We start from the raw sequence: 14,358 nt of genomic DNA on the forward strand, positions 1-14,358 counted from the left end.
CTGTATTACTAGACCAGTGCAGGGGAAAGGGACCTGGGGATCCTGGTGGACAACAGGATGACCATGAGCCAGCACTGTGCTCTTGTGGCCAAGAAGGCCAATGGCATCCTGGGGTGTATTAGAAGGGGAGTGGTTAGTAGATCCAGAGAGGTTCTTCTTTCCCTCTACTCTGCCCTGGTGAGACCACATCTGGAATATTGTGTCCAGTTCTGGGCCCCTCAGTTCAAGAAGGACAGGGAACTGCTGGGGAGAGTCCAGCGCAGGGCAACAAAGATGATTAAGGGAGTGGAGCACCTCCCTTATGAGGAAAGGCTGAGGCTCTTTAGCTTGGAGGAGACTGAGGGGTGATCTCATTAATGCTTATCAATATGTAAAGGGTGAGTGTCACAAGGATAGAGTCAGGCTCTTCTCAGTGACAACCAATGATAGGACAAGGGGTAATGGGTTCAAGTTGGAACACAAGAGGTTCCATTAAAATTTGAGAAGAAACTTCTTCTCAGTGAGGGTGACAGAACACTGGAACAGGCTGCCCAGGGAGGTTGTGGAGTCTCCTACTCTGGAGACATTCAAAACCCACCTGGACACATTCCTGTGTAACCTCATCTAGGTGTTCCTGCTCCAGCAGGGGGATTGGACTGGATGATCTTTTGAGGTCCCTTCCAATCCCTAACATTCTGTGATTCTGTGATACTATCACAGTACGTTTACCAACTCAAATTGAACCTTCTAATTTCAAAGGGACCATGATCAAATACTGTAACACTATGTATGGAAAAGCTCTTTCTAGGAAAGGGTTTGCCCTTTCTGTCCCTTGTAAATTGCTCCATATTAAGATGTAATGAATCCACAACATAAAAAAAAAAAACAACAAACAAACAAAAAACAAACCAACAAACAATGGTCTCACAATTTTTCAGATTGTAGATGAAAAATATTCAGTAAAGCTTGGGCTTTTTACTAAAGGTAATAGCAAAGCTCCCTCTGCTGGAAATTTCAGTGCAAGAAATCAACACGTTCTCAGGATCTTTTAAAAAGTAAAACACGAAATAAGAAATTTTCTGCAACATTTAGACTTTCTGCGTAAGAATGAAAGAACTACTCCTGAAAGACAGGAGCTTTCTCTAAGCGAAGCCAAGTCTCATCTTCATTTTACTAAATGGCTTATTGCATAAATCCCATGTAAAAGTACTGTATCTGTCTTAACTTTTCTTTGGAGACTGGCAAATCTAGTAATTTTCAAACTTTATGGCTTTACTCGATTAACATAATTATTCTGAGTGAAGTTGGACTTTTTTAATATTATCTTTAATTCTAGCTTAAAACATACAATGCCTTTTTCATAAAACAAGTTAGACCTCTAAAGGCATTTGTGTTTAGAGGGAGATGTTCTCAAATGAAAATTTTAAATGTACAGGAAATTATTTTCTTTTCCCAGTTTCTAATGACAACGAGAACGGGCCAATCCAAAACCAGGTTAGAGTGCTGCTGTAAGAATGTTTTTTTCTACTACCCCTATAGACCAGGTTCGTCTCAATTTTGCTCCTTCTAAAATGCACTTATTGGTCAATTATCAATGCATAAGAAGAGAAAAACCTTCTCTAGTGCAGAAGTGAGGCCCAACCTTAGTAATAATCTCATTTATCAGAAATGAGGTATTTCCTCCAATTTATCTTTATAAGTACATGGAAAGAGAAGTCTCTGGCACAGCAACCTCACAGACTTAGTGATAAAATGACAGAGGTGAATTTCATCATTCTGAGCTTGAATTTGCTGACAGCACAAATCCAAAGGTGGATACAGCCCCATTTTTACTGTCTTCAGTCCCCATAAGGATATGAATGGATGAGACAAATGAAACATGCTGCCAGCAAAAGGACAGACCTCGCTCCCCCATTCTCTCTTCAGTTCCCACTTGCACTGTCTCTGCTGTCCACCTGGCTTTGCGGTGAGCCAGCTCAGCTCAGTTAAGCCTCATTTTGGGGTGTTTGCTGATGTAGTCTCCTGTGGAACAGCCAAGGCACCACCAGAGTGGTACAAGGGGAGAGGAAAGACGGCCACAGCTGCATGGGGGATGTGGAGCTGCCTGCAGGGTGCCAGCGAGTCACAGGGAAGGCTCAGCCATAGGAACAGCACCCAGAAGAAACTGAACACAGGGTCTGGCCCGGCCTGGGAGAAGGACCTGCTGCCACTACAGCAGCAGCCTGTGAGAAGGGCCCTTGAAGGATTAAAGGGTTTCAGAGCTTGCACAGAAGCCAATATCTCCACTGCTCCAAGTGACTGCCAGCACGTGAGTGCTGGAACTGCTTCTCCTTGACTTCCTACATTTTCTTTCTTGGAAGAACAGGGATAATTCCCTGTAACTGTGCATCTTCCACCTTTGCAGGCATCTCCTGGAGTACATAATAGTTCTTTAATCTCTGTGGCCACTGTCAGTTTAAACAAAATAGTTCTAGGCAAAACTCTATACAGCTTTCCCACATGCTTTTTGCTGAAAGAACTCAGTGAGCTCCAAGAGCGTTTTCAAGATTCATGTATTCCTTGCTATGTATTTAAGGCTACAAAGTTAAAAATCTATGGGAAAAAAACAAAAAAAACAAAACAGACAGGTATGCTTGTCCCTCTCCACACAGATTCATTTCCATTAAATGATTTTTACTACTATTACTATTATTCCAATGGGCTGTTCACTCTCTGTAAAAAACAGCTGTTGACACAATACTCAGTTTCATGAGAGCTAGTAATTGGATTTGGGGATTTCAGTATAAATAGTATACAGACTTAAGAATGGTTTGAAAATGAAGTTAATCCTATATGGTTTGAACAGTCAGTTCTGTCATGAAAAGGTAGAGCTTCTTCATCCTTTTCATTCTCCATCAAAATGGAATCTTGACTTTCTTTTCTTTTTAAAAGACCTTGAGACAGAAGATGAAGAATCCGACATTTTACATGCTAACACACTAATGTGCTGAATTGCTATGTCAAATGATCTGTTCTCAAAAGGACTGCTTCACCTTTTCCTTTCAAGAGGTACCTTTGCTTCCCCTCCCTTCCGAGAATGAAAAGAGGTAATACATCGTTTTATAGAGAGGATTATTCCCAGAGGATCTGTCATCATCTGAAAAAATTGAAGATATTAAGGCCACTCCCAATCATCTGTTTCTCCTTCAATGTCTAGATTAATAAATTATTGCTATTCTACTTTTATAAACTTTATTGAAAAGGTACGCAAATTGGGACTGCTGCTCTCTCATATTTCTTTTGAAAATGACAATGCCAACAGCTTCCATTCTCAGAAGGAAGCATTTACAAGTATTGTCAGTAGTGGATGCATGTTTTTTCGTCTCTGAGAGAAGTCATCTGGGATGAGGATATGATCTTCTGATGGGCTGTCATGAAATGAACAGGTTTGTGCTGTTACAGCGAGAGAAAGATTTTGCTTGTTCTGTAGAACAACTGCAAATATTGAAGGCAGAAGTGACAATAAGATTTATTAAGAAGATGGTTTCCAATACCATATTCAGCATTTCTAAAACCTTGTATCTTTATTTTTTTTTCCTAATCCTTGCTCTCAAAAGTTTAATTTTTTGTTCTCTGAGGGGAAAAGGAAAAAAAAAAAAAAAGAGTTTCCCTTTTGGAGTTTCAGAGAAAAAAAAAAGGAATTATTTCTTTTTTTACTATATACTTTCTACCATTTACTCTGATACTTGCTGGAGAGATTCCAAAGAGTGGTTTGATTTAATAACCCAGATAAGAGTGGTTCTTCCCATACAAAATTGCCAACAGAACAGATAAGGCAGTCATAAAAAAGAAATCAAATGAAGTCCTTAGGAATAGACTAATTGTGTATGAGAGTCAGGAAGAAACTTGCCTTGTACTCAGTAAAATAACTGGATTATGCTTTCTTCTAACTTGATAAACCCTAAGCAGAACTGATGACAAGAAATGAGCCAAGATGTACAACAGTTTCTCCACATGACATTTTCTCCAATCCTATTCCTATGTTAAATGAGATGGATGAAATAAGAATATACAATAGTCAGACACTCACTTCTTATTTTTTGAGACTGAAATGACACACCCTGAAAAGCTGGAAAGACCCTGAAAAGATGAAAACTGCCTCAGTATCTATTGTGTTACGAAAGCCAAGCAGGACCCTTTCTCACGCAAGATGATACATGAAATTCAGAATTTCCTCAAAATTGTATTGCTTTCTTAATTTGGGAAAATGAGCTAAAAAGAGGTATAAATGTTACTATTTCACTTTAAAGATATATCTCTCATCAGAATTCTCAATTTGTGATCATATCACTTGATCTCAAGATGAAATACACACTTCAGTAGTTATCTCAGGCTGTCTCTGGTGCAAAGCCTATAATGTATATATGCTACACTCACTTTTTAAATTATTACAGCATCCAAATATATATATTTTCCCTTTTTTCCCCAAATTTTGTTTTCAGTCAGAAAAAAAATCTTTCTCTCAACACTCCTGACGAAGTACCTTTCACCTGAGACAGTATTGCCATTATCCTTTACTTTTTTGTTCAAAGTGTCTTAAGTGTCTTAAGCAGAAGATAGCTGTATCTTATTTAATAACAGCACATCAAAAAACATCTATCTGACATTTCACTCTTACCACAACAACTAATAATCTGTAGGAAAAATGTATTTTGTTGGAGGATATTGTTTTCCTCTTCTCTTAACCCAACTAGATCTTCTGGCACTCAGCATTTCGATCATCGACTGCCAACTAAGCCTATGTTGTTTTCTTCACTGTATTTGTTTGTTGGCATTTATATTTTGCCTCTTTGTTCTAGCTTTTGTACAAATTTCACTATAATGATGATGTCATCCAGGTCTACATCTTCCTACCAAGTCTCTGTAACAGTCATTTGTTAGAATGAAATTTTATCACATGAAATAATGAAAAACAAAACATCTATTGGCTGGTTTGAGATTTATGGTTAAAAAAATAATCAATAAAGATAATCAAATTCTTTCTGCAGAACTCCACTTTATAAACTTTAAAATAATGCTATGATTTATACATTTGCTGGCCCAAAATTTATGGTAATCTTTTCCTAATAATGATAATCTGATTTCATGTAAATAAATTTATTTTATTATATAGAATACTGTCAGGGTAAGACTGCATGTTGGTGGAAGAAGACAGACAAAGGCATTGAAATTTAGACGAATGTTTGCATTATTTCCTGGATTGGCTACTATTATTTCCTCTTCATAGTTTTCTCAAAGAAGTTTTAACCTACCCAGAACCTTGCAGCTTGACTCATCATTACACATAATCTTTCCTAGCACATCACTTCCACCTTTAATCTCTCCAGTGGCTTTCAGAACAATATCACATCATATTACAATCTCCCTCCGTTATATTTTCAGTTTATATTTTAGAAATTTTGGTTACATAACATTGAAGGCACTCCACCAGACTGACAAGAGATAACTTTAGCCTTTTCAAAATACAGAGTTAAAGACTGATATCTATACATCCTACTGACTTTCATAGCTTTTGCATTTTGATAGGAGATTAATTATAGGCATATTATACAGCTGAGGAATTCATTACAAGCCAAAGCTGGTATTTTTCAAATTGTCTGGGGACAAAGTCAAACTTCCCTTTCCTGCATCTACACAGTTATACTTCAGGATACAACTTGTGGAAGTAAATAGCCAGCAATGCTTTGCATACATCTCTTTGAAAAATTAACTTCTCTTTGAAAAATTAACTTATCATTGGCACACAATTATTTAATAGTAGAGTAATATACACCATTTTTTGCTTTCCAAGTACGATACTTACAACCCTGTGAACTAATATACAACAGTTTTATTTGCTGATTTTACAACTTGAACAATATGTTGAATGTCTGTATCTGTACTAGTTTTATACCTATGTTAAAAATTCTGCTTAAAGTCACTGGCAAATTCTGTATCAGAAAAGAGACATTTAATCCATTTAGGTATCTAGTAGACTGCAGATCTCCATCACTATTAACAGACAGTTACTTCAGAAGTGACTTCCTAAATATTCAGGGCCATTTACATTTACTACAGATTGGGAACTTTCCTCTAAAATTCCCTCCACACACCAATAGCACTTTCAAGCTCGTCAGAGAAAACAAACATCTGTCATCTGTGTTGCACTAAGAGGCGCTGCCTTGTTACAATCCCAGTAAGAAAGGTGCTCACTCTGTAAAGTACCTCTTAAAATGCTACTTATTGGAGCTGACACTATAAAGACAAAGAAGATAGTATCAGTAATCTTTCATCCCTTCAGATGCTGGGAATCCTGAGCTGTGCGGAATTAAACAGGCCTCCAGCCAAGCACAGAAAGCTACACAGATCACATCCATGAAAGGTTATCCCATTTTGGACATTTGAGCTCTTACAGGATTTTGTTACAAGCAAAACAACCCTATTTGTTATTTATACCATCAAATAAAAAGGACATTCACATGGGAACTTGCTGCTGAAGTTTTACATAAGGGCAAGGACGTGCAGGTGGTGGAACCACTGGGACCAAGCAGGAGCTTCCTGGAAGCTTCTCGGTTACAACCAGCTGGTGAAGATCATCCTGTAGCAAAGGCACATGCGCAGCCCAGACATGAACATCAAGCTACAAAGCTATATGGTCTTCCAGTTAGAATCACTACAGCATCTTTCATTTCAGTGGGATATCAATTCTTCAGAGTAAATTGAGTTTACAGATTAAGTTATAGGGCTGTAAAAAAAGCCAGTTAAATTGCATACCTGTTAGCACCACTGTGTGTTCTCCACCACAAGCAACCTTATTAACCTTCTCCATAATTCCTGGTACAGGCTGTGGGACTCTATTGTTCTTCAGCTGTTCAGGCAATAATCCCAGTTTCCCATTCTCAGGTTCTCCAAAAGTATAGAGCTCACCATCTCCTGTCAAAATACAGAACAGAGGAGGATTTCCAGCATGTACTCAGAAGCAAGGCCGGCTTGCCAAGACTGCTGCAGGCACACATCAGTGAGACAGGAAAGTGTATGAACACTACGGGATAATTGAACATATCTGTATAATGTCCAAACAGCTACACAAAGCAGCCTGCTTTGGTGGGACAAGAAGCAGCTAAATTTTAGCCCCTCTTCAAGATAAGAACTGCAAAATTTAGCCTGCAAGAAATCTAGTCAAGGGAAAAACAAAACCATATACACCATGCTTCTGAGAGATTATAATTCCCTCTCTAATCGGTTTTTATGTCAACTGAAGTTCCTTGTAAGAATCTCAATTAAAACAGAAAATAATTTTGCATGGAATTTTGATGGAAAACCCACACTTTTTTCTTGTAAGATATAGGGAAAAAAATAAAAGATTAAGTGACATGAAACTGTGTGTGGACTGGACAGCAAGAAGAGAGCTATATATCCAACAACAGGAATACCGCAGTAGTTCCATAGCAAGAACTCCACCAAAATGAAGTTAAAAAAATACTGACAGGTCTTTACAGATCTCTTCCTGTAACTTCTTTCTGATCTGCTACATAATCATACAAGACCCCTCTCATTCACACAGACTTTTAAAGAATCCAGTTCAAAAACTGTTCAATCCCAAATTCAGGTAATTAATTTTCTTTCAAGTTTCCTTTATTTTTTTCTTTTCCAATCACTTCCTTTGCTTTTCAACTGCTATGCAAGTCCCAGTTACCCTTCAAGGCAGCACTCTATATATCCTTCTACCATAGTCAAAAACGGAACACATAAAATGTAGCTTCCGTTGCTATATTTACAATTTATCTATGTTTATCTACTTCTTTTACATTTATCTACATTTTACATTTATCCGCATCCTTGTTTTACAATTTAACTACATCCACACTTCTGATTTTCTGTCCTAAAGGGCCCCCAACTATTCTAATAGGTCAGAGTGAGGTTTAGGTAGAAAACTGTCAGGAAAGCTTCAAGTTAATAGCTGAGTGTTCTCCACTCCTGGAAAGATTACCTGTGGAGCAGTGTCCTCACAGCAAATTGTGACCTAAAATCTGAATTTGAAATTACTTTAAAAAAAAAAAAATCATACACTGTCATGTAAGAAAAGGTTTGGCTGTATCACAGCACAAGGATAAACAAAACTGTCTCATGGAGCTAGTCCAAGATAAAGAAATGTTTAAGCTAGTGTAGGAGCTGTCTGCTAAAGGGAATTCGAAGAGAGAGCTACAGTTACATAATCAACATAATCACAAACCCCAGCTGCATTCTCTGTTATTGAAGCTCAGTCATCAGAAGCAGCCATCCACAATATTTCTGGAAACATGCAGATGTGTACAAAAATGTACAAAAAAGTACAAAATGTACTTTTACTTTCAGAAGGCTACATTTTGTGTTCACAAACTTACTTTTACAGCATTTAGAGGCATTATTATTGCATGATGCACAAGTATCTGAGAGATTCTTCTTCAAAAGCGATTAACTCCTTGCCAACATGAAAGTTGGGTCAACCTTAGAAATGCCCATAGACAATGAAAACAGGTGACCTCAAAGGAAGTTTGAAAGCTGAAGCCTTATTTGGGTGTTCAAGATGGACTATTAGAGAAGTCCATTCCTCCACTGAACATAGGCAGACCATAAGAAAACAAGCTTATTACTAGTTTTCTGTAAACCTTTGTGAATATTCTCCCATTTGCATAGCTGCTATATTTGTTGCTTTCTCCTTGCTCTTTATCAGCCACAACTTAAATTTGGGAATTTAAGGACAATGGCAACGACCAAAAAAATAAGCCTCCACAGAAACAGGAAATCCAGAATTGCTAAAAGTAAACCTATGAATAAAAATCTAAAGTAGAAAACAATGAAGCTACATATGCATTGTAAAAGGAAATGACATTGGTGAAATTATTAAAACTAAGTTAAGAAAAATTGAATGACATGATTCAAAACTGAAGTTTACTAAAACTTGGGCATACCAAGTCAAGATGGGAAAGGAATTTTATTTTTTTGAATTTTTAATTCTGATAATGAAGAAGTCAAAACTGGTGTTAGTAAGAAGTGTGCCATTTTAATTGAATCTTCCTGAGCTTTGCTCTGGCAATATACTAATTTAAAATTCTCTTTTGCATGAATAAAACCTGAACAAGAATTTCAGGTTGCAAAACTGCACCTTCTTTTGCATAACTACGAGACATCTCGTTAGTAATATATTCTCATTTAAGTTATCTGCTAAATCCAATACATAAACTAGATTCAAGATGTTTTTCCTGGAAAACTCTTTTGCCAGCAATATGTATATATATTATGTGTGTGTGTATATATATATATATATACACACACACATTTTCTTTGTGGCACTTGGCTCTTGCTTACTTGCTGCTAAAGAGTAAGTACAGCAGTGGGTGCACAGAACAGAGCAGCACTGACTGCTGTTGCCAGGATCCTCCATCTGAAGGGCTTTGACTCATCCTGAAAACCCTTAAACTACTATCTCTTTTGATAAAGCAGTGCTTCTCCTCCCGTCCTCTCAGAGGAAGCAATTCTGGAGCAGTCATGCTCTTCTGTGATGTACGTTACCTTTGGTATTGAAAGTCCACAATAAGCAAAAAAGAAAAGGTCTGTTTTCTTCAAAGGAAGCATGAGGACAGGTTTTCAATTAATTTTAACTATAGGCAGAATCTGAAGTACGTATCTTATTTTATGCTAAAGTTCATTTTGAACAAAAAAAGCGTAAATTTATCAATGAACCTGAAAGTTTTGAAAAAAAAAAAAAAAAAGAAGTATGACATACTCAAAGAGCAAAAACTGTAAAAATCACCTTTTTCATAAAAGTTGAATTCCTGCTTTAGATGGAAAATAGGTTCTAAGCCTCAACATAAAGTTGCAACCCAGCATTTCCACCAAATATTTAGAACCTAACTATGATGGCACAATATTTAGCTATATATTTTACAAGGCCTAAGAAATTTAACCTCTGCCTTAGTCAAAGAAACCCTGGACTCATTTCTGTGGTTTCTGTATTTTCCGAGACCACTTCTGCCTCTCACAACACAGCACAGATTCTACAGGTACCATGCTCCTGGGCAACTAAGGCTAGCAACTGCCCTTACTATCTTTACTGAATGCTCTAAATGTTATCAGGGAATGACAATGATACAGTCTAACTCAATGTCAAGCTTCCTGTGGGGTTTCACATGGTTCAGGCTATTAAGAGTAGCCACCCATGATCTACTCACAGAGCTACATTCACTTCAGCAAGACAACCAACAGGACAGCATCTGTGTTTCCCCAACAGCAGTGTACAGAGGTGTAACTCCATCCTCACATATGTCCTTATTTTTTCTGTCATTCTGACATTTTCTTCCCTGCACACACAAACTACACCAATAGTACTATAACACTTCATCTACCTGCATCTATCTGTGCAGAAATACCTTTGTTGCATACTTCTAAACTTCTTTTCTAAGATGTGATTTGTGGTCATTTCAACCTGTGTTTTTTAAGAAACAGCAAATTATCTCAGTTGCAGAAAGGTACATATAATTTCATTTCATTTCTAAACTAGGGACTGTGTTTAGGCTTCTCTGTTGAGTTTCCTAAGTTTGTTCTTCAAATTTGTTCTTCAAACCAACTGCAAGCTGAGGCTTTTAGTAACCAAAACATGCCATTGTTAAAAACAAATTTTATTATAGATTGTAAGGGAAAAGAAATTAAAAAACCAACAACAGAAAGAACCTTGTATTTTTTGGAAAGTAAGTATTGTTTTAATACTCTTGGATCTGCCATATATTTCTAGAAACAAGCTGATAAACCCCCAAAAGCACTTGGGAGTTAACTACTTATGCGGTTTGCTTTGAGGAGACAAGTACTTCTTTTTAAACACTACTGCACTGCAAGTATTAATCCAATCACAACCTAATTAATAGGATTAGAGATTCAAATGGCCAAGCTTCCACTGACTTCCCAAACTAATCAAGTATATTACATTTTTTCAACTTAATAATCCAGCTAACAAAGATAAACCCATATATTAAAGCAATTTTTGAATATATTACACATCCCTTTAAAGCAAATAGTAGTCTAAAAACTATGAAGAATAGCTATCAAGCAGAAAAAGAATCCACTCAAACCTAGATATATTCTGAGTACAGTAGGTGTGCGGTACATCTGCATTTTAAGGACAAAAAAAGTTAGAGGTATGTCTCAAACAAAACAACCTGATCTAGTTGAAGATGTCCCTGCTTACTGCAGGAGGGTTGGACTAGATGACCTTTGAAGGTCCCTTCCAACCCAAACTACTCTATGATTCTATATTTAAGTCCTTTCTGGTTCCATGAATATAATTTTGCTGTAAACACCAGAGTGGTTTGATACATTGGCTTTTCCTGCTCTCCATCTCTTGCAGTGGCCAAATGAGCTAAATATGCTTGCCAAGCTTAATGCTTCCTGAAAAGTTGTCCCCTCTTGAGGGAGTGTGGTGAATGGCTAGTCAAGTAAAGATCTGCATATGGACCCCAAATCACTGCTACACACCTTCAGCTCTTTCTCTGTTGCTTTGTTTAAGACATACCTCTAACATGGGGGTCTGATGTCCAAAGTCCACAAAAAGAAAGGAAACAGATACTGCAAAAAAGTCGTAAAGAGGGCTGGAAACCACAAACTAAAAACTTCTTTTTGGTGGAAGTCTTTGAAGGAATGCAAAGCAAGAGGAAAATGGAGCAAACAATCATCTTTCAAACACAGAGTAACCAGACGAGCTTCCTAATTTGCTGCTGGAAATGAGCTAGTCATTGCCTGTGCTTGGACATAGTCTAAATTTCAGAAGCATTTTTTTATTAAAAATAATTCCAGAAGCGTTTTTTATTAAAAATAATTCCAGATATATTCTGTTCTTCTATTTTACAACTACTTTTGACATCAGTAGGGCCCACGCATACATGGCACAACGCAGGTAACTGACATGTCTAGTAGTTGAATCATTGTCTGCAAAGAAGACCTTCTAAAAAGCAAAAGTACGCAAGGTATCAAATAATCTTTTTGGAACTACTATATTTGAGAAAAGAGGAGGCTTGTAAAACCGAAGTACAAATTTAGATAACTGACTTCCGCACAATTTCCATTACAAATGCTTTCATCTACTAAAGGTTTGTGTCAGGATTCCACTCTACTTTTCATTGACATTGCACTTGGCTTGACAGTAGTTAAACACCTAAAAGAAAAATGCCTATTAAAAATTCTGTGTCAAAGAAATAACAACTTTAGTTTAGTTTAGTTTAGTTTAGGTTTTGGTTTTTTTTTTAAAAAAAGGCTGGAATCCATACTTCACCACCTTTTTTCTCAATGGTCTCTTATTAATGAACATCCTGCCCTGGAGAGGGCACTCTGTGACCACACTATGTATTCGAGCATCCTCATTAACCTCCTTTCAGTTATAATCCAGATATGCCTGTGATCCTCACAGTTTGCTCAGCCAGTATACAGCTATGTCAAACATAAATGTATTAAGAAAGGGAACCATATGGTGCCATGCTCATCAGCTCCAGACAGCCACATGTGTCAAGTTCTACATCCTGCAACTATGCCTTTGTATTAAAGATACGAGCCATGTTTAAAAAGTCAAAATGTAGTAATTCTATAGTATTCTAATAACTGATAGGTTACAGGTGTTGAAAGCTTTCTACTAACAGTGTTTCTCCCATTTCTTCTATAGTAACAGCAACCACAATCTATAAAAGTTCCTCTGGTATACTTTATTGATGTTGAGGGAATTAATACAGATTACACACTCACCTGAATATTCAAATTTCATTTCTGGAAATGAAATGGTAGTTCTGTAACAACTTTCCAGATATTTCCTCAAAAAAATATGTATCAAAAATAACACTAATCACCCTAAATTCTAGTATACAAGATAAAACACAATACATACATACAATAAAAATACACGGAAAATTCCCTCTGCTAGACAAACTTCCAAACATAATTCGGTGACTAACTGGTGATTTGAGGGAAATCACCTACCCCTGTAATATGGATATTCCAAATGCTATGTAATTATCTAGTTTGCTGTGTTCTACTGCCCCTCAGGGGCAGAATACTGAGGATGTGAACTCCTGTTCTAAGCCAGTCCAGCAAGTCCTACAGGCAAGTGTTTTCCATACGCGAAAAAAGAATCTAAGTAATGCTAAAAGAATCACCTTTTTTAAGCAAAATCTTGTAACAGCATAGTGCCTTGACTTCCTTCCTAACAAGGCTTTAAGAAAAATAAGGTAAGTACATTTGTACTCAGACAGACTTGGCTTGAAGAACTTCCAAATTCATAAATTAATGGCTAACTTCACAGCTAAAAAAAGTTACTATGGCACAGTTAGATTAAATTCATAAGCTTTGTTTTTAAACACTGTCTGGATATACATTGACACTAGTGCAACAGAAGATCAATTCAGTAAAAGTACTGGAGGTTCAACACTAAATTTCTATGATAGTTAAAGTATCTGTCAAACAAAACTGTCACCAAGGGCACAAAGGAAAATAATTTTAAAAAATTGCTCTTTCACCAAAGAAGAGGCCATCCACATATCAGTAGTTTCAGCAAGACAAACTGAAGCCAAATTTGTGCAGGATTTGCAGATCCTAAGGCTGAAGATTAAGATTTTCCATATCACGCCCAGGCCTGTTTAAACGGTAACAGGTTCAACAACTGCCCATTTCCACAGATGACAACCAGTACATCTTATTAATATTTTAAGAGCCTCCATTTCTCTTACCCAGCTGCTACCCTAATCCTTTTTTTCTCATCCCCCTCTGTGAAAAGTTTCCTTGCTCTTAGATGCTTGTCCTCCATCCTTCTTCTAACGAGAGCTTTTGTCACATCCCACTGCAGTTTTGTCAGAGTGTCAGCTCTTGGCTCTAAGGCAGAAATATACACCTTCTTACTATAGCCTTTATGTAAGGATATGTTTGGGGTTTTTTTGTTGTTGTTTTTTGTTTGGTTTTGCTTTTTTTCCATTTATCTCAAGTTCAGGAAGCTGTAGATTTCCTAACAGGTGCTGAGCTCCTGATCAGTGAAGTGGTACTTAATTCATTAACTATAATGAAGCATCTGTAATAGAAGTTGCACACTACCAGCATAACACCTAATTAGTATTTGTCCACCACAGGAAGCTCTCATTCTGTTAACACCATATGCTCAGAGGGATATATAGATTTTGTATGTGAAAAAGTAATATTTATCAAGTAACCTGAGAAAAGTAGCTGAATAGTTCCTAGGTACCCATAAAAGCTTTACAATCAAAAGTATTGATCCTTTGAAATCTTTAATTGCTCTGAAGAGAACTGTAAACCTTAATAAAGTAAATCTATATGGCTGAGAGGAATTTTGTGGCT

At 37.0% G+C, this 14,358-nt stretch overlaps 1 protein-coding gene across 1 annotated transcript in view; it reads right to left on the reverse strand.

Moving 5' to 3' along the window:
• The window catches only part of RPGR (retinitis pigmentosa GTPase regulator), a 41,283-nt gene that overhangs the window by 12,441 nt on the left and 14,484 nt on the right, over nucleotides 1-14,358 (reverse strand). The window contains exon 7 of the mRNA XM_082069455.1: nucleotides 6,772-6,930. Coding sequence (XP_081925581.1) covers nucleotides 6,772-6,930 — 159 coding nt within the window. The remainder of the gene's footprint in view (nucleotides 1-6,771; nucleotides 6,931-14,358) is intronic.

Source organism: Streptopelia decaocto (genome assembly GCF_964273445.1).
Source record: "Streptopelia decaocto genome assembly, chromosome: 1".
Classification (NCBI taxonomy): Eukaryota; Metazoa; Chordata; class Aves; order Columbiformes; family Columbidae; genus Streptopelia; species Streptopelia decaocto.